At 42.2% G+C, this 22,193-nt stretch overlaps 1 protein-coding gene across 6 annotated transcripts in view; it reads right to left on the bottom strand.

The window, feature by feature from the left end:
• fam13a (family with sequence similarity 13 member A) overlaps window positions 1–22,193 on the bottom strand; it is a 242,902-nt gene that overhangs the window by 75,790 nt on the left and 144,919 nt on the right. For 5 of the 6 annotated variants that reach the window (XM_028802748.2, XM_051928112.1, XM_051928113.1 and 2 more), the window contains 3 exons: window positions 16,757–16,798; window positions 16,376–16,537; window positions 11,363–11,540 (listed from right to left, as the gene is read on the bottom strand). In XM_028802748.2, coding sequence (XP_028658581.1) covers window positions 11,363–11,540; window positions 16,376–16,537; window positions 16,757–16,798 — 382 coding nt within the window. The remainder of the gene's footprint in view (window positions 1–11,362; window positions 11,541–16,375; window positions 16,538–16,756; window positions 16,799–22,193) is intronic. The other variant, XM_051928116.1, reaches the window with a different exon arrangement.

The following is a 22,193-nucleotide window of genomic DNA, read 5'->3' as shown; positions in this document are numbered from 1 at the left end:
GGATGGCCAAATCCTTACACAGGCCTACACAGTAAGGCTGAAAGGTTTGGTCTTGCAGTTCACATCTTGATTTATTCCCCCCTTTCTAGTAAGTTTCTTCTTATATAAATAAAAAAAAAAAATCTTGAGTGGTCTCCCCTCGACTTTCTCATATACTCACACTAGCCATCCCCTGCGACTTCGCCAGTGTATTAGTGAAACAGGACAGCGAGGAGGGCACCACCCAGCTCTCTACTCCTGACGCCACTCTTCCCCCTCCCCGCTGCCCGATGCATCTCTCTCGGATTATTGTGACTGTATCGCTCCTGCAAGCGATCTATGATACTTAGCACGATGAGAGAAGTCACAAAATCAACCGGAATGTTCAAGCAAATTATAGAAAAAAAACCTGCTCTAAATCCGTTAAGTAGCTCTCTCGTGAAAAGCGGACAGACATACAAACGGGTCTAAGAAACTAAGAAATGAAATGGACCATGAAATTTTTAAAACCGTTTATTAAGCGAGCACCTATGGGCCAAGGGTAACCTATATTCCAAATTTCAAGTCCCAAGTCCTCATGGTCCGGGGGATTTCGTGATGAGTGAGTCAGTGGTATTTGGCTTTTATATACGGTATACAGATATGGGGATGGATATTCGAGGAGTAAACTGCAAGACAATGATTATATTTTTTTATTATGTACATTAAAGTACCATCAACAACAAATCAAATCAAATTAATAATATATTGAAAAATTGTTATAAAAGTAAAGTTGCATAAATCAGACTCTGCAGCTGCATGAATAAAAGGTAAAGTACCACTTCTTGTTAGCAGAAATACCCCAAAAGTTGATAGAAATCGACGTTTTTGTACCTCATACTTGTATGTAAAATTTGGTTGACTGAAGTGAAAGCGTACTCAGGTTATCATGTTTACACACACACAGACATAATTCCACAAATGGTATTTTCAGACTCAGGGAGGTCTAAAACATCGAGATTCATCAAAATCTTGACATCAAATTTTTTGGACAATTACAATACTTTCCCTATACTTTGTAAATGAGAAAGTAAAAAGGTTATTTAATTCCGAGTTCTCCTTGACATTTTTATTCCAGGCTGATGCAAGCCATAGAGGTGCTTGTTGTAACAGAGCCTGGAGGCGTTGATCTGTATACCAACTCACCCTGCACAAACGGACAAGATGTACAAATCCAATCAATGCTATACCTGAGAAGTTCCATGCTGGTCAGACATGTAAGAATATCACCGCACTCCGTAGACAATACAACCGCTACTACTGAAACACACAGCTTTTAGATTGTAAATGATCTGACGTGAAAATACACCCAAGTTTAGACAAAACGTTGCTACTTCGCACCAAGACATGCCAAGGTGGAGGGCAGTCGTACCTTTTATCCAGCAGACGGTCCTTATTGAGATGTATGGAAACGGGATGCTCCAAAACCCTTGAGACAGCTTAGCTCTTAGCTAAACAACCAAGCTTGATGGGCTGAATGGTTTCCTCTCATGTGTCATATTTGAGAGCTTATTCGTGATCACATCCCAATCATGCACTGGTTTTAATTACTGGCCTGTAATTTATTTTTTGAATTTTCCCTCTCAACTTTTAACCATTTACAAGCTTTGTATCAGTGTACATACCGACATGCTGGGTTATCACAGAGCCATAAACCCAACAGAAAGCACAACGGTTTTTTATCCCCCCAATGCTGGACTTCTTGATGGCAGACTGTTGCGATGAAGAGTATTATTAATGGCCTGAATCCAAAGCACAGCAGGCAGGAGAGGAGGGTTAGTGCAACCATCCCAGACTGACAGCTCTAACTAATGACCTCCGTGGCCGCCACTTCTAAACGCCAATAAATCATCGCCCACATGTGCACTTTGAGCGAGGAAGAGCTAGTGATTTGCTTGTTACACCCAGGTGTTCAAATGCAATATACAGTAAATGGCAATTCTCTTTATTGAAATCTAGGAAGATTTTCTAAATTAAAATAGTAGACAAATGCATCACCGTCCTAAAATGTGGAATATACTGCTCTAATTTTAATGATAGAAACAGAAAAATAAACAATGCTTTAAACATCAAGAAAGTAAATGTCATCATTTTACACTTTAAATCATTTATGATCTACAAAAAGCAAATTATAAATAATGTAACAGAAACTAAAAATGGCACAGGGTACTGTCATCCTACAAAAGAGTTTCAATATGAATAAGCTGGACCAGGATGGGAAACCGAGCAGTGGGGTCAATGCCATAAGATCAAAAATCCCCATTGTCAAAATAATGCAAACCAATAAAATGCAAGTCACGAGCTCAAAGTCAGAATCAAAATACATAGAAAAAAATCATTTTTTAAAGCAAAAATCGTAGAGAAAGGGGTTTGTTTTCTGCAGTCTCAGTCGGGTTTCACTGTGTTGTAAGTTGAGGGAAGAAAGATGGAGGGAAGGTGCAAAGAAAGATGGCAACAGCGACACAGAAGGTGGTGTGTGAGACCCTTAAATGTATTGTGTCATTATGATGGGGAATATGAAATGCTCGAATTGTCTGTATGAGAAATGAATGAAGAAAAGCACCATGAAGACATTCGCATGTCTGCATTTAAGTCTGATGATTTCCTTCACCACATCAAACCATGCATCACACACTGAAGCACACACATTGATTCTGTTGGAGCTGCAATGCGGCTTGCTGTCACATTGCATTATCGTGCAACAGCCAAATCCTTACTTTTCATATAATGTATGTATCTCTCAAATTTTCTGCCATTTTGTCTTGCATATTTCCAAATCCACTTTCAAAGAGCTGGCAATTTGATGCCAACTGTTCAGACAGGCATGTCTGTCACTATGGACATAGTACATGTTAGTAAACAGCAATGCTGAGGTTACGTACCAAAACTTCAACACACATACACCACCGAAATTTTTGTTGGTACTGTAACTTGTGGGCACGTGTTGTGTTAATTTCTGACAACGTGCTCCGATGACGCACCGAAAGAGTGGCAGCCATGATGTGTGTATGTAAGCGTTCTGCGGCCTTAGCCTGCATAATCCAAGGACGTGGGGTCACTTGACTTGTTTTTGAAGTTAACGTAAATAGGAATAACCTGGAGGAGTGGGCCGCAGACAGGCTTTGGAAGATGCGGCAGGAGACAAAAAGGGTTTTCGTTTTGGGAAGCAACTCTGTTTCTGATATTATGACGAAGTGTGCTTTCACCAGGTTTTGGATTGACTTTTCATTAAATGTGATACAATATAGAATAATCGGTGCGGCATCCGCAGTAATGCGAGCTCTGCAACGGTGCGTCGTTGTGACTTTTCATTAAATGTGATACAATATACAATAATTGTTGTGAATTTTAAAATTAAAATTTAAAAAATTAAAATTAAAGTTGTTGTGACTTTTCATTAAATGTGATACAATATACAATAATCGGTGCAGCATCTGCAGTAATGCTGGCTCTGCAACGGTCTGTAGTGGTGAAGAGAGAGCTGAGCCAAAAGGCAATCAGCAACCAGTCACTCTACGTTCCTACCCTCACCTATGGCCACGAGCTTTGGGTAGTGACCGAAAGAGCAAGATCGTGGATACAAGCGGCCGAAATGAGTTTTCTCCGCAGGGTGGTTGGACTTTCCCTTAGAGATGGGGTGAGGAGTTCTGTTATCCGGGAGAGACTCGGAGTAGAGTCGCTGCTCCTCCGCATTGAGAGGAGTCAGTCGAGGTGGTACGGGCATCTGGTCAGGATGCCCCCTGGACACCTTATTGAAAGATGCTGAGAAATTAGTTCACGCGTTTGTTTTCCAGTCGGCTAGATTACTGTAACGCAATCCTCTCAGGAATATCCAAAAAAGACATAAATCGTTTGCAACGAGTGCAGAATGGAGCTGCTAGAATCCTAACCAGGAAAAGAAAATGCGAGCACATTTTTGATGTCACTACACTGGTTACCTGTGTCATTCAGGATTGACTTCAAAATTCTGCTTATGGTTTATAAAGCCTTAAATAATCTCGCCCCATTTTATATATCAGAATGTCTGACATTTTATATTCCAAATCGTAATCTCAGATCCTCAAATGAGTGTCTCCTTAGAATTCCGAGAGCAAAACTTAAAAGAAGTGGTGAGGCGGGCGGGCGGCCTTCTGCTGTTATGCACCCAAAATCTGGAATAGCCTGCCAATAGGAATTCACCAGGCTAATACAGTGGAGCAGTTTAAAAAAACTGCTGAAAACACATTACTTTAACATGGCCTTCTCATGACTTCACTGTAATTTAATCCTGATACTCTGTATATCCAATTCATTACAATAAATATTCATGGTGGTTCTAAAATCCGTACTAACCCCTACTCTCTCTTCTGTTTCCTTTTGGTGGTGGCTTGTGCCACCACTATCTACTCAAAGCACCGTGATGTTCCTACAGTGATGGATTAAAAGCCAGAAGTCTGCATGACCATCATCATCAAGTCCTTCCGTGAGAACCCTAAATACAAAGAGGACTATTTCATTTATGTTAGGTAGAATGCCCAGAGGGGACTGGGTGGTCTCATGGCCTCTGAACCCCTGCAGATTTTATTTTTTTTGGAGTTTTTTTTTTTTTTCTGTCTCTGTGGCCATCGGACCTTACTCTTTTTCTATGTTAACTATGTCTTATTTTAAATTTCTTATTTTGTCTTTTATTTTTCTTTTCTTCATTATGTAAAGCACTTTGAGCGACTTTTTTGTATGAAAATGTGCTATAGAAATAAATGTTGCTGTTGTTGGGAGAAGGCCATGAGGTAGACCCAGGACACGCTGGAGGGATTATATCTTCCGGCTGGCCTGGGAACACCTCAGGGTCCCCCCAGAGGAGCTGGAGGAGGTAGCCGGAGAGAGGGTGGTCTGGGCTTCCCTGCTTAGACTGCTGCCCCCGCGACCCAACCTTGGATAAGTGGTGGATAATGGATGGATGGATGTAATACAATATTTTGAAACTGTTTACTAAAATTTGTGTTGTGCTGGTCTTGTGTTGATGTACAGTGGACATGTGCATCAATTCTGTGTTTGATACTATCCACCTTAATTAAACAAGATGTGTCTTGTGTGTCCATCTGGTTGCTATGTCTCTGTCACTCCAAAAGGTGGCGCATCACAAACACTTGTAAGTAATAAAATGCATTGCATTTGTCATTCCAACAGATGGTACTTCACAAACATTAATTCTGCTTTTATAAATCCCATACCAAATGGCATATAACAGAGACATGTTCAATGCATGGTACACTGCGAATGTGAGGTTAATGTTGATTACTGTCTCTAAGATAGGTAGTTCAGCAAGTTTTAATATAATTTGGCATGTGTGGTGCCCTGCGATTAACAGGGAAGGGATAGCAGAGTTGAGATTTGAAGGTCCCTATTATATTAAAAAGCCAGCAGCTATCTAAGGCAGCAGACCTAATCTAACCCATTTCTCTGCTTATTTTGGGCTTATAAAAGAGACTCCTCATAACGATAAAAGGTTTATCTCCCAACGCCATCCTCTCCCGACATGAAGTCCATAGGAAATTCTGCCAGTGGAAAAAAGTTTCTCTCAATATTCATTCTTTCCAATCTGCTTCCACACTCTGATAAACACACCAAGGACAGCACAAATAGCTGATAAGATGCCAGGCCAATCTTAATGGCACCGTAGATCTAACTAATAAAAATGACACTGTTCATAAACAATCTGTCGATATCTCTGAAGTGTACTATCAGCACGTGAACCTTTGAGCTCACATACAAACAATGGAGGTTTCCCATTTTGCAACATTCTTCTCACTTATCTAACTTACTCAGGAAAGTTTCAGAATATTAGCGAAATGAAATGGAAATTTTTCAATAAACAATTGCTGATAAAGTTCAAGGTCTTGTTTGGAAAATTTGGGTGCAATAATTGGAACCCTAAATTGGGACACTGGCCTTTAAACGTACAGTATATTTTTGTATAGCCCAAAATCACATAAGAAGTGCTGCAATGAGCTTTAACAGGCCTCTTGATAGCCCCCCAGCCTTTAGTCACTAACAACAGAAGGAAATACTTAGAAAAATAAACAAAGCAGGTCAAGGTATGGAAAAGAGCGCACAGTCTGACCAGACCCTAGCTACGGTACACCCCCACCTATCTTGAGTCAGGAACTGGAGTCCCCTAGTGATTAAGGTGGATGTCACTGGACAAAATGTCATGTCATCTTCTTGTCTTTGCAAAATGAAACTCCTTCCCTAAAAAAATATTGTCTTCTCATCTCCTGGTGACCATGTAAGGGCTATCAGATTGAATGTCACTATTCAAATATAATTCAAGGAGTCTCATTTGAAGAGAAAACCTGACAATCAATTGTAGAAGAATGGCCACTTATTTCACCCAGCACTAATTTTGCCATCATGTTACTTGAGATCCACTGTGCCAAATTTTGCAGATCCGTGTTTGTACATCATGTCCACAATCATCATTTTCATTTAAGTGGTTAGCCCATATCATCATAAAATGGCTGACCAACCTTCTGCTACCTAAACATGACAACTTCATCACATGGTCTGCTTCTCCAGTCCCATCATTATTGCCAGCAGCAAACCACATGCCCTACAAAGCATTTTCGGGCCTGGCCAGGATGTAGATGGATGACCATCTAGTAGATTCATACCTGGTAGCATGGATCGTGGACTCTCTTAAAGACAGACCTCAGTATGTGCGTCTCGGGAACTGCAGGTCTGACATTGTGGTCAGCAGCACAGGAGCACCGCAGGGGACTGTACTTTCTCCGGTCCTGTTCAGCCATTGGACTTCCAATACAACTCGGAGTCCTGACACGTGCAAAAGTTCGCGGACGACACTGCTATCGTGGTCTGCATCAGGAGTGGGCAGGAGGAGGAGTATAGGAACCTAATCAAGGACTTTGTTAAATGGTGCGACTCAAACCACCTACAACTGAACACCAGCAAAACCAAGGAGCTGGTGGTGGATTTTAGGAGGCCCAGGCCCCTCATGGACATCGTGATTATCAGAGGTGACTGTGTGCAGAGGGTGCAGACCTATAAATACCTGGTAGTGCAGCTGGATGATAAACTGGACTGGACTGCCAATACTGATGCTCTGTGTAAGAAAGGACAGAGCCGACTATACTTCCTTAGAAGGCTGGCGTCCTTTAACATCTGCAATAAGATGCTGCAGATGTTCTATCAGACGGTTGTGGCAAGCGCCCTTTTCTATGCGGTGGTGTGCTGGGGAGGCAGCATAAAGAAGATGGACGCCTCACGCCTGGAGAAACTGGTGAGGAAGGCAGGCTGTATTGTAGGCACGGAGCTGGACAGTTTGACATCTGTGGCAGAGCGACGGGCGCTGAGCAGACTCCTGTCAATCATGGAGAATCCACTGCATCCACTGAACAGGATCATCTCCAGACAGAGTAGCAGCTTCAGTGACAGACTGCTGTCACCGTCCTGCTCCACTGACAGAATGAGGAGATCGTTCCTCCCCCAAACTATGCGACTCTTCAATTCCACTCGGGGGGGGGGGGGGTAAACGTTAACATTATACAAAGTTATTGACTGTCTGTATATCTGCATTGTTATCACTCTTTAATTTAATATTGTTTTTATCAGTATGCTGCTGCTGGAGTATGTGAATTTAATAAAGTATCTATCTAAAATGATTAAGTTGCTACTGGAAGAGATGCATTTACCCTGTGGTCAGTGTGTGGATCCCAATGCCCCAGTGCAGTGATGGACACATGGTACTGTTAATTTGGCACTGTCCTTCAGATGAGATGTAAAACCAAGGTCCTGAGTCTCTGCTTGACATAAAAGATCCCTGGGCATCTTATAAAAAGAGTAGGGTGTATCCCAATGTCCTGGCTAAATTGTCCATCACAGCCCGATCCATTCTGGCCCACTTATCATCCTCGGTCTCTAATTTGGCTTATCATCTCTCAGCCCTTCACCAGCTAACAGCTAATGTGTGGTGAGCATAATGGCACAATAATGGCAGCCATCACATCATCCAGGTAGACGCTGCACATTACTGATGGCTGAAGTGGCTTCCCACTCACTAGCTGAAGAGCTTTGAATAGTGAAAAAAAATACTATACAAATGTAATTATTATTATTAAATTATAACAACAATCTCTCGGAGTGTGAGAGACAGTGGAATGAAATTAGCACTTTAATAATGTTGGCCTTTAAAATGACTGTTTGTGCCTCTGCAGCCGACCCAAAGGTCTGCTCCTTTGCCAATTCCTCGATGTCGTTTCTGCAATGGCACCTGTCATAAACGTGCACATGGGAGACAGCTAAAGGGCCTGAATGACAGAAATTCCATGCCAGACCAGGGGGTGGCGGAGTGCACAAACTCTTTTTATCACTTCTCCACAGACCAGTTACGGGAAATCCCGCCTGGCCCCGGTAATGTCACTTCCAGTTCCGACCCCACTGATGATGTCACTTCCAGTTCCAACGATGCAACTTCCGGTTCCGGTCCCACCTCCGCTCTCCTTTAAAGCCGCCATCTTTGTGCTATTGAGTCACTTCTGTGTTGGACTCTAATCTGTACACATCGATTATCTCCATTTTGTAGCCAGGAACAACATACGGGTGGCTGCCCTAAACCTCCTTTCTTTGTTTGTCTTTGACACACCCTTCAAACCCTCATATTTGGCTCATCTAAATCATGAACTGATAAAAAGATGCCCAGCATACCCTCTCGAGGCATTGTGTGTTACTGATAGGTAGCTGAACTCAGTGAAGAAAAATCAAGGTCATTTTCTCTTGTTATATAGGAATGAACATCATTATTATTTATTATTATTCTTATTTATTTGTCTGACGCTTTTATCCAAGTAATTTACAACATATGAGACAGAAATGGTTACATTTCTTTTGCTTTTCTGAGTGGAGCACAGGCAGGTGAAGTGACTTGCTTGTGGTTGTACCAGCAGTGCATGTGTGTAATGTGTAAATAGTAATAATTCTTTACATTTACATACGCAAGGAGGCCCCAGGAAGAGGACCCACAATCTCCATACTGCAAAGCAGCAGCGCTACCACCGCACCACCAAATGTTATATGCATAATAATCTGTGCAATTTTATGTGCATGTTCAGACTGTGGGCAGCACGGTGGTGCAGTGGGTAGCGCTGCTGCCTCGCAGTTAGGTGACCCGGGTTCACTTCTCTCCGTGTCTGCGTGGGTTTCCTCCGGATACTTCGGTTTCCTTCCACAGTCCAAAGACGTGCAGGTTAGGTGTATGTCCCTCTGTGTGTGTGTGTGTGTGTGAGCGCCCTGCGATGGGCTGGCACCCTGCCAGGGGTTTGTTTCTTGCCTTGCACCCTGTGTTGGCTGGGATTGGCTCCAGCAGACCCCCGTGACCCTGTAGTTAGGATATAGCAGGTTGGATAATGGATGGATGTTCAGATTGTCTCTTTAAATGGTTTTGTCCCTTAATATGGAGGAGCGACAAGGGGTTCCTGAATAGACAGAAAGTCATCTCCTTATTGGCCACATTTAAAAGGAGTATGGGAAGTAACCAGAAAAGAGGGAGAACCAAATAAGTGTAGGAAAACTGGTGAAAACTGGTGTGGGGATAAAAGAAAAGCAGATGGTAAAGGATTAGAGTTTCAGTGTCAAATGGAGGGTTCTACTCTAAAGTGGCCCTTGACGATGGGAGTGGAAGTGTCAAAGACAATGTGGTCTAATCTGGTGAGGCTGTTCTTGGCAAAGGAACTGGTAGGAGCCGTCTAATGTATTTTAAGGCTGTTCATGTTCATCCTGAGGAGGACTGGACTTTATATATGTCATATGTGTAACAGGAAACTTGTGTTAAATGTCTTAATAGGGTTGCTCTGTGTGTCTGGTTTTTTGAATGTTTGTAGCATTATGCAAGTTGACAATATAATGAAGTGACCCCTCTACCACGGAGCTGTATTGTCCTTTATTATCATTGTCTTGTATCCATATATATCCATACTGAGTTAGTGTGCACTAGAGAAACTGAGGAATTTGTTATTTGGCATTTGCCTTGAAACAAATATTTGAAAGCATAACTCTATCAAACATTACGTATATTACGACACGCCCTAAAGGCAGTGATTCCCAAACTGTAGCTGCAGGTTTTTATTCCAGCCAAATTCACAATGAGTGATCATAATTGATCTCATTTATTTAGATGGTCTTTTTTTCCCTTCTCTTATTCTGCCTTTAGAAAAGCACAACAGTATGATTTTTACATTTATAAGACATTTAGAAATATTTCTACTTTTGCTTTAAACTCTTACCTCTCTTTTGTTGTTGTCCTATTGTTTTGTTGTTTTTTTTTTGTGCAGGTTTGCTCCCTTCATTGTATCCTAATAATGATAATTTAAACAAACAGAACTGACAGCCAGGTAAACAACACTGAATGATGAAAGGCTGCAATAATTAGTAGATAATAAATTAAACAATCAGAACACCTGGAAAAGCAGAATGATAGTCAGGCTGAGTGCTTAGTACAGTTTAATAAAAATTTACCAAACGTACTTTTGTTATTTCTCCGTTGACTCCAAAACACAGAAACTGGGAAATAACAGCTCACCTAATTGGACTAGGAGTCCAATTAAAAAGAGAAGTTGGTTGAAACCAAAACCTGCAGCCACAGTGGTTCCCCAGGACCGAGTTTGGGAAGCACTTGTCCTAAGGTATTTTGGGGTTGTTACATGGTCACACAGTATCAGAAGAGGGTTCTTAACCCACCACCTCAGAGTCTGAAGTTGACAGCCTTAAAACACTACAGACCACAGTTTTGGTCTCCAGGCTACAAAAAGGACACAGCAGCACAAGAGAAGGTCCAGAGAACAGCGACTAGGCTGATTCCAGGGCTACAGGGGATGAGTTATGAGGAAAGATTAAAAGAGCTGAGCCTTTACAGTTTAAGCAAAAGAAGATGAAGAGGTGACATGATTGAAGTGTTTAAAATTCTGAAGGGAATCAGTCCAGTGGATCGAGACGGTGACTTTAAAATGAGTTCATCAAGAACACGGGTACACAGTTGGAAACTTGTTAAGGGGAAATTCCACACAAACATTAGGAAGTTTTTCTTTACACAAAGAATGACAGACACTTGGAATAAGCTACCAAGTAGTGTGATAGACAGTAAGACGTTAGGGACTTTCAAAACTCGACAATGTTTTTTTTGGAAGAAATAGGTGGACAGGACTGGCGAGTTTTGTTGGGCTGAATGGCCTGTTCTCGTCTAGAGTGTTCTAATGTTCACAATGCCTGTCAACATTTGTACGGTGAGCATACAGAAGACTCTGAACCTCACACTGATCAATGGGCCTTACGGTTACAGAATGGCACAGGTACTTACGAGTGAGCCATCTTGGTTCTCATGGAGCTCTGAAAGCTTGGAAGTGGACTTTTGTCGCTTCAGCTTTACATTTTCTTCAATGAAAGCCCCGCTGCTGTCTCTCTGCTTCTTGTCTCCATCCTGGAAAGCTTGCAGGTTGTCATCAGCAGAGGGAATGTTTTCCTTGTTGAGATCTTCCCTAAATTGACAAAAAAAAAAAAAAATGTAATTTGCAATAAAATAACGAGCACTAAATCTATAATCTATGAGAAAGGTAGTAAGGTCATATAATAGCATCCAGGCACTGTCTATGTGGAGTCTTCATGGCCTTTGTCATTCTAACAGATAGCAAACAGTATGCATTTGGATTTCTCCATGAGATTAATAAAGTTTATATACTCGTATATAAAATGCAAAATTGTTCAAGTGAAATCTGGCAGGATGGTAAGTCTAGGAGTAGTAGATAGATCGATAGATCGATAGATCGATAGATAGATAGATAGATAGATAGATAGATAGATAGATAGATAGATAGATAGATAGATAGATAGATACTTTATTAATCCCAAGGGGAAATTCACTAAGAAGGAGGATTCTGATATTTAAAACTAAATACCTCAGAATCTCAAAAACACCTTGAGAGATGTGACTGAAATTCAGTGATGTTACAGAAAACAGGAAATTAGCTGACATGTTTTTTTTTTGTTTTTTTAATTTATTGATATTCAGAATTTATGAATAATATGCTAGCTTATGTGCTCTCGGCAGCGCTGACCGTGCTTTATGCAAATGAAAGACACAGCAGACATGATTGACACGCCACACAAATAGTGTGACTAACCAATAGGGTGAAAGGAAAACTAATGATGGGGTGGTGTCCTGGACAAGGGGGAGGAGGGAGAAATAAAGAGACAGACTTGATCACGGTGTAATTTGGAAAAAGAAAGTTCAGCAAAAGTCAAAGAAGAAGCAAAGCTCAATGGTTAGCAAGCACGGTTTATTTTGTTTTTTGCGGTAGACTACAGGCTCTATTATCCTGCTCTTCTGCTCCATTGACTCCTAGCCCTCAGCCACGAAGCTGAAAACGGACCGTGCAGCCACCCCCATTGTTCGTGGAATTTACAACATTAAGGCAGAACGGGGAAATGATGTGTGCTCCTCACTCTTCACATTGATATATCAGTGTAACACAAAAGGTACTGGCACAATTGGAATAAGACTCCAAGCACTGCTTGGTACATGCGTTCACATCTGCAAACTTTAAAATACTGTACTTGAGTGAATGGCATCAACAAATGTCTCTGTCATTTCAAAAGATGACATTGATTTTCCATTCCAGCAGATGGAGGGTTACAAACATTAATACTTTTCTTAGGAATCCCATGCCAAATGGCATAACACAGAGACATATACATTGCATGATGCACTACAAACGTTAACACTGAGATCTATGTTGATAACTTAAATATCAATGCATCTTAGATGGGTAGCACAGTGAGTTTTAACATAATTTGACACTTGTGGTGCCCTGCGATTTACAAGGAAGGAAGGAAGGAAGAGCAGAGGTTATATTTGAAGAGTCCTATTTTATTAAAAAGCCAGTAGCCATCAGAGGCTGCAGACCTGATCTAACCCGTTCCTCTACTTAGTTTGGGAATAGCTACAATTGCATCAGGGCTGTAAATCATTACTGTTGTACTTCCCATACCAAACATATAACAGAGACATATGTGTTGCATTTGTCATTCCAACAGGTGGAGCATCACAAACATTAACACTGCTTTTACGTCCCATACTAAATGGCATATGACTTGCATGGTGCACTGAATTCAATATTAACCCTGAGGTCTACGTTGATAACTTAGATCTCAATCCATCTTAAAATGGTAATAATGATAATAATAAATACTCAAGTTTCCCATTATTACTATGGATTACCTATTTCAATTCAAAAGAATACACTTTCCTATAAAATTGTGTTCTGCAATGGCCATCAATAATGGCCAATTGGCTGAGAGTAAGCCACTACAGTGACCTAATATTATTATTATTACTTATTATTTGCCTGGTGCCTTATCCAAGGTGACTTACAACATTTCCATTTCTTTTGTTTGCAGGTGAAGTGACTTACTCATACTCACTTAGTGTTAGTAGTAGGAGTTGAACCCATAGCTTCAAATTTTGAAGTCCAAAGCCCTGATCACAAGCGACTCCAAACTGCTTGCCAATAATATTAGCTCTTGATTTAAAAACCTATAAATATTGTGCACAGTAAAGCACTCAGCAGCTACACAGGACATCTAATGCACCCAACAACACTATAGCAGAGGCCAAATGCCTTATGAACTTTGCCTGACGAAGCCAGGTAACACAGCTAGCATGCATATATATGCACACATACCAGTTTCTTTTTTGTTTAAATGATCAGAGCTTGCTGAAGGTCATTTGGTTCAAAACAGTCCAAACAGTCACATGGGACAACAGAGTTTGGCTTATCAAAGTAAGCAAATTGATTTTCACTCGGCACTGCAGGGAGGATGCGAATATTAAGTAGTCTGCAGTCTGAGCAAACTGTGGTGAGGATGCTAGCTATGAAAAAACAGGCCTTAAAACCATAGCATTAATAAATAATTTGAGAAGACTGGGCGAAGAACCAAAGTCACCGAACATCTGATTTTCTGAGCAACGTAAGCAAGTTTAGGAAGGCTTTATTGTCCAAGAGGGAAATTAATTATCTGTAAATATACACACAGGAGGGAAAGTGGCTGGGTATGATTTGTGCGTGTGTGTGTGTGTGTGTGTTAAAAGATGCACACAGAATAAATGCAAAATTTAAAGGCTCAGTAACATTAAGTCTACCATAACTTTTAAACATGCATTTTACACCGCATTTTTCAAAAGCCAGCACCACCTCAAAATACTGTACTACTGCTGAGCTATTGTGTTGTTTACTTATTATTTACAGGATAAGGAACTTAAATTAGGCCATAAATGCATCATTAACCTTGTAGTTTACAGCACATGGCCTAAACCAACAGGCCGGATCTATCAAGTGTACACATGAATATTTGGACAGAGTCACACACGTACGCATGGGAGGCAGCTAGAGGGCCTGAATGAGGGCAATTCTGAGCCAGACCGGGATGGGACAGAGTGCACCAACTCTTTTTCTCACGTTTCTGCAGACCGTTCATGGGAAATTGAGCCAGGCCATGATGACCCTTCAATTTCGTTGTTCCTTTGTAAAAGTGACAATGACAATAAAAGATCTATCTATTTATGACGTCACTTCCAGGTCCAAGCCTATGGATGAAGACCCTTCCGGTTCTGGCCTCTCTGATGTCAATTCCTATACCGGTCTTTAAAAGCCGCCACCTTTCCCCTATAGGCAGAGTGGTGGCCCTGAGGCTAGGGATCTGCACTGGCAATCTGAAGGTTGCCGGTTCGAATCTCGCAAAATGCCAAAAGGCTCTGTTGGGCCCTTGAGCAAGGCCCTAAACCTGCAATTGCCCCATCCTGGGTATGACGTTAATCTGCATGCAGCCCTGTATGTAGGCAACTCCAGCCTGCAGGGAAAAACTTGGGGGTTGGTGGCAGAGTTGGCACTCCAGCAACCATAAAAAAAACCTCCCACTGTTCCACTCTATCTGAACTAGTGTGGTACTGAGGTGTCACCCGTTGCATGGCTGCACTCTGGTTCTAATCTGGATCCTGATTTGGTTTGTCGTGTGGTGGGTGCGGAAATGCGCTGTATCAGTGCGTGCTCCTAACCTCTCTCTCCTTTCCCCTATCCCCTCACTTCTATTTTGAACTCCGATTTGTGCACATCGGTGCTGTCACTTTATTCAATTTTGCAGCCAGGACACAATACTGTATATGGATGGCTGCCCCAAACCTTGCTATGGATCTTTGTAGAGATATGTGCTCTGTGGGCTCCTTCGACACCTGTTCTCCCTTTCCCTGCATATGGAGAACGTTCCCCAGCTGTGGATTTATATCCGGTTTGGTCCCAGTGCCAAAGAAAGGGCATTCCAGTGATTCCAAGGGCTTCAGACCAGTTGCTCCTGCCTGCTTCATACATCATGAAGACCTTTGAGAGGTGGTTCCTAAAATAGCTGTGCCCCCTGGTTTTGGAACATCTGGATCCTCTGCGGTTTGCCTATCAGACACATGCAGGCGTGGAGGATGCTCTGATCTCCATGCTCCACAGAGCCTACTCTTACTTGGACAAAGTCGGCACCACAGTCAGGTACACGTTTTAAACACCATTCCGTTTCATCGACTGGGGGGGAAACGCTCAAGGCTTTGCATCTTGATGTCCCCACAATCTCCTGGAGCATGGATTACACACAGCAGTTTGTGAGGCTGAAGGACTGTGTGTCAGAAATGATGGTATGTGTAACTGTCCCATCTCTTCCATCCTGTTTCACACTCTGCACAACAGACTTCTAGTAAAATACCAGCACTTGCTATCTACAGTAATTTCTGGCTGCATTCGTAATGGAGACGATTCAGAGAACAGAAATGTTCTGGAGCACTTTGTCTTGTGGTGCAGGGACAACAACCTGCAACTTGATGGACGCCATTGTGAAAAATCCCCTCCATCCATTCTAGGTGTCGCTCACATGGAGCACTTTTAGCCTTAGCCTTATTTCACTACAGTGTGCTAAGAAGCGTTTCCTCCTGACATATTCTTTAAGATCATTTTGATCATTTCTGCACGTCGATTGTTCAACTGTATTATTTGTCCGGTGAGTCTGCATCTTTCTTTGTTGCGTTTCTACTGCTATATGCATCTGTATTTCCCCTTGGAATTAATTACGTTTTTGTAACCTAAAATCATTAATACATACCTTCATAAAGACAAGCACAAGAAGGCAGTTAATTTCTCGCAGTCACGTGTTGACACACAGGAGTCTTTTGCAGAGAGTTGGGGTTTTCACTCCTACCTACATGCAGTTTGGCACGGCAATGCAGGATGACATGGCCGTCACCTGAGGATCAGTAAATAGTGCCACTAGATACTACCCGTACATGTCTCGATGCCTCCGGGCTTCATCCTGCTCTTTCAGTTGCCGTCTCCGCTGCCTGGCTGTCCCCGCTGGTGAGACCGGAGTCCCAGATTCAGAGTCTTCCGAGCTGTGCACGTCAAAGAGATGCTGCTCCACTGCTGATCGGATTGTTCTTTCTAGAAGGCTAAAATGAAAAGATCATGTCACAACTGCACCAAGCAGCTGAATTTGAAATGTATGAATTCTACTGAAGTGCTGTGAAATTTTACACAAGGGGCCGTAAAAACTCCAGGAGCAATCATAAAGCTGGCAGGTGGCAGACGCATACCCACACTCACACTGTACAACAATGGTGTAAAATGGCACAAAGCATGGCAATGATAAATGCGCAGGTGACACTTACTCTTCGGATGCAGGCTTGTTACCAAGTGTGGAGACCTGGCCGCTGAAACGAGAAAGGAAATAGATTAGACATTGGAAAGTGAGCGTCTGAGAACTTTTGGTTCAGGCATACGCCTGCCTGTGGCTTCTTGGCATGCACTGCAAGAGAACTCCACATGTTTGGCTCGGGCCGACTCTGTTCTGCGGAACGTCTCCTGTGAAGATGCAGCACATTTCTGGCATCTGGCCTGTTCTTCACAGACTGCAGCTAGAGGCCACTTCCAAACAAGCATATTTATAAAAGCAAAGGAAAGAAACAAGGAGACGGGCCCTGCAGTTGGGCAGCTCCCCCTTTCACTCTCGGCTCTTTGTGTATCCTTGACAGCCGCCCTGTTTTTAATATGAAGGGGGCTTCCCCCTCACCCCTGACATTTACAAGCAGCTGCTGTGTGAATCTCTGATTTGGTGCTTTAAGGGGAGGAATAAATCAGAGAAGGCAGGGAAAGGAGGATACACGTCAATTCTCAATCTGATTGGTCGGCTGCATCACCTATTCCTGTAGAATACCAATGACTTCCTTCTGCGCTTGAACACAAATCGGCATTTCAATTCAAGAGAGACAAGCACTTGCTGCTAACGTACTTTAGAACTCCACCGCTTTCAGCAGACTTGGAAATTTAGGATCATTATTAGAATTCCTAATTAAGAACCCCTGGGAGGGGGGCCAGGTCCACATCACTACGCCCATCACCTCCATCTGTTATGTCTTCTGCATCCGCTTGCTGCACCTTTGTGTGCTTTGGGAGGTCCCTGGAAAAAGTGATGAGAGGAGGCACTTGGCATTCCAAGGATAGTAGAGGGGGGGACAGCCTAGACCACCAGCCTGGTGTCTCGTCACAGCACCTCCACAGGGACAAGGCGGCAACGGAATATCTTGCATCTCAGGCAAGAGCTCTCCAAGATGAACTGTCAGGGGTGTTTTCTTTGTCATTATGTCATTAAGGTACAGCCATGTCATGTTACCTGAACCGGAATTTCATAAAGCAAAATCCAACATTCAGTTATTTTCAATGGGAAAAATAATAAAGCATTCCCAAAACATCACTAAACACCAGCCCACTGAGGATTTCTGCATTATATAAAGCATTTAAAACAGCAATTACTTCTATATCTATTATTAATTTATTATATTACATATCTTTCACATCAATATTGGTGCTACTTCTTTGTCTTGTCTTTGTACAATGTCTTGTCTTGTTTGTGTTTTAATTTTAAATGTAAATTTTAATTTTACTTTTAATTATTTGCAAGTCAGTTTGTGGACTTCAGCTCGGCGTTCAATACTATCATTCCAGAAGTCCTCCACACCAAACTCACTTGGCTCACTGTACCAGCTCCCATCTCCCAGTGGATCAAAAACTTCCTGACAGATAGGAAGCAGCAAGTGAGACTGGGAAAAATCACATCCAGCACACGAACAGTCAGCACTGGTGCCCCCCAGGGATGTGTCCTCTCTCCTCTGCTCTTCTCCCTCTACACAAATGACTGCACCTCAAGAGACCCTTCTGTTAAAATCCTGAAGTTCGCAGATGATATGACAGTCATTGGCCTCATCAAGGACAGTGACGAGTCTGTATACAGACGAGAGGTCGAACAGCTGGCCCTCTGGTGCGGTCAAAACAACCTGGAGCTGAACAAGCTTTAAACTGTGGAGATGACAGTGGACTTCAGGAGGAGCCCCCCAGTGCTGCCCCCTCTCACACTACTCAACAGCATTGTGTCTGCTGTGGAAAACTTTAGGTTTCTGGGATCCACAATTTCCCAGGACCTAAAGTGGGAACTAAACATAAATACAATTGTTAAAAAGGCCCAGCAGAGGTTGTACTTCCTGCGCCAGCTCAGGAAGTTCAACCTGCCTCAGGAGCTGCTCATCCAATTTTACTCTGCAGTAATCCAGTCTGTTCTCTGTTCATCTATCACAGTCTGGTTTGGCTCAGCCACAAAACAGGACAGGAACAGACTTCAACGGACAGTCAGGATTGCAGAAAAAATCATTGGTGTTGATCTGCCCTCCATTCAAGACTTATACAGATCTCGAGTCAGGAAACGGGCAGAAAACATCATTGCAGATCCATCACACCCTGGTTACAACCTTTTTCAACTTCTTCCCTCTGGTAGGCTCTACAGAGCACTGTACGCCAAAACTACCAGACATGTGAACAGTTTCTTTCCTCAGGCCATCACTCTCATGAACACTTAAGTCAATCTCACAGCATCAGGGACAATACTAGGTAAAACCGAAGTCCAATTCCTTGTATGTGTACATATACTTGGCCAATAAAGCTGATTCTGATTCGGATTACACTGTGGACCCTGAGCTTCACAATTTCGCCTACCTGTATACTTGGATATGGCTGAGATGACAATAAAGTTCACTTTGACTTTCTTTAACACTTCACAGACTTACCAGTGTGTAGCTACACAGCAATAGTACAGTAAGCTTTTCATCTGATGACCCAAATACAAAAAGACCACCATAATGAAAGTAGAGCCATACACAGACAAATGATAAAGGCTGAATCATACAAACTAACACTTTCATTTAATTTCAAGCATATTTCTCAGTTATCTCTTATACATATCTCTCTTCTGGTTCATCCTGCTTCCACTTCAAAACTAGTCCCGCCCACACGGCTTTTCTCGATTCCTATTCGTCCTCTTCCAAACCCTTCCCCACGCTGCCTGCGGCCTCCCATACACCTTGCTATTTTCGTTATACTGCGACGGTTGTTTCCTAAGGCTTTGTTATAAAATGAACGACATTATCTTCTCTGTCGACAGGTTTTTATACAACGTCATCTCTATTCCGGGATCCGGCAACTGCCCGTTCCTATCAGTGGGTTATTTCTTGACACAAACGGTTGACGAAGGCAATGCACTCTCACTATCACATAGGGCAGTAGATTTCGTTGCATCACATTGGGACAGATTTGGAGAAGTTCTTCCTGTTGTTCTTTCCAACGCAAACTGAGTTACCACAACAAGTCAGGAGTACTATCAATACATGGCAACATCTGGAGTTTATGGTGGTGAAGCTGAAATTCAAGCTCTTTCAGAGATTCTCCATGCTACCATTGTCATTTACTTCAAACATGACCCCAACATCCCGCCTTGCATTTACAATTCTGGAAATACTCTCTTCATTTACCTTCTGTACTAAGGACAACTGGACAATGGCCACTATGAAGCCTTCCTACCGATTCCGATCATGTCTCCATAGCAGCATATAATGTCTGATAACACCAACACATCAGTCCTCAGTCATTCTTCTCTTCCACAAAACACTACAGTTTTGTCTACTGGTACAACCTTCCTCTGCGACATTTGTAGTAAACCTTTCAAAACAAAACACAGCCTTGCCAAACACAAGAAAATTCACTGCAACGACAAATTGTTTCAGTGTCACACTTGCACAAAACGTTTCACAATGCAGAACTAACTTCACAAACACACAAAAATTCACTCCGCTGAAAAATTACCTGACTCCCACTCCAGTAACATATTTTTCCAGTGCAATTCCTGCAACAAAACTTTTCAAATGCAAACCTCACTTGTTAAACACAAGAAAAGCCATTCTTCCCAACTACTATATGAGTGCCAAAAATGCAATACGAAGTTCACTACACAGGATTGTCTGACTAAACACAACAAAACTCTTTCACAAGTCTTGCAATGCGACATCTGCAAAGCAACGTTTCCAAACCAACGCAGTCTCAGCAGACATACACACAATACTCTTCCCGTTACCACAGGTACTTCTTCACCTCATTCCTGTCTTCCCGTCCAAGAGTAAAACATTGGGGCTCCAGACCAGCAGTGCAAACACGATCATGTACTATACTGGCCTGCTGAGCGTAATACATACAAAAAGTACTCGAGGTGCTGCCACAACGATAAAGTAGCTTTACCACCTTTGCGGGAGCCACCTGTGTCTTTACAACAGCTTCTTACACAGCAAACATCAGAAGCTAAAAATGATCGTGAACACATTCGAGAATACAACTCTTCTCTAGCGTTTGCTTCCATGGGTGCACAGATAACTCAACCTCCTGGCCACGGACCATACTGTTTTAAAATACACAGGCAAATTGATCACCAAATCTCTCCACTATACGCTAACACTTCTACCTCTCCAGGATATGGACAGATATATGTTTCTGACACAGCACAAGATACTGAAGTACGCTTACAAAATAAAGCAAACTCTGCATGCAGCGAAAATGTACTTCTCCAGCTAGATTCCATGCTCAGAACCATCAGCCCCTTCGCTAAATCATACAAACACATGCATGAAATCGCTCAGTCCAATCCAACAGCATCTGTACAAATGGTTTTCAAGGAAACCCTGGGCAGGATTTACAACGATACAATGTCCCAATGTTGCAGCGATTTTCATCGGAGAAGATGGCAAATGCCTGCGGAAAGGGACATTTGCATCTATCCCATAGGCAACTCCTGTAAACAGATTTCCACGCTCAATATGAATTGCGTTTACACACTTTTATTCCCTTACGGAGACATTGGCTGGCACAAAGCTTTACAACATGTTCCCTATAAAAGAACCACCAAGTGAATAAGGCTTACTCAATGCCAATTTTACGCGTACAGATTAGCAATGAGGAATACATTTAGTATTTTGCACTCCAGCGGCAAACTATTCCAACAGTACGTCGTAGATGCGTATGTTAAAACAGGGGGCGCGCGTCTCAACTATCTCAGATTACATCAACAAGATCTGCGCTTGGAACAATACAAAGGACTATCAGACGCACAGCAAGCAAACGCTCAAAATAGCAACGTACGTGTAGGCAAAATGATCGTATTACCATCCACATCTCCAGGAAGTCCAAGATACATGCAACAAAACCATCAGGATGTCATGGCCATAGTATATAAATTCGGAAAGCCTGATTTCACAACTGCGTCTTTCAAGAAGTATTTTTTTCTTCTTAATTTCTGAATTCCTTTCTCACCGTTTTCCGTTCCTATTCTTACTGTCGTATGCTACGGCAGGCGTCGGCTAGTTTATTACTAAAGCAAAAAAGTGAAAAGCAAACCTATCTACCATATAATAAAAAACACTAAAGTCTGTGTGCCCAGTCCCTCTGAGCAATCTGATTGGTCAGTTTTGCTTTGCTGAAGTAATGAAAGAGGAAGTGCAAGAGTGAGACACACATGGAGGAGAAACAGCACTGGAGGCACGTGGAGAGTCACTTTCAAAGACAGCAGGTAGACAGTGGTGATCAAAACAATTTACACATTCCGAAATTACAAAATCACTGCTTATACCAATTTGAGATTATTCTAAATGGAATAGGAGGACAGTTTTTTTTAAGCATATTTCATAACTTAAATATACTCTGAAGCATAATATAGAAAACTTAAATGACAATTCTGAA

Source organism: Erpetoichthys calabaricus, chromosome 5 (genome assembly GCF_900747795.2).
Source record: "Erpetoichthys calabaricus chromosome 5, fErpCal1.3, whole genome shotgun sequence".
In the NCBI taxonomy this organism is placed as follows: domain Eukaryota; kingdom Metazoa; phylum Chordata; class Cladistia; order Polypteriformes; family Polypteridae; genus Erpetoichthys; species Erpetoichthys calabaricus.
The sequence above is the reverse complement of the archived record's forward strand: the minus strand, read 5'-3'. Positions and strand labels throughout refer to the sequence as shown.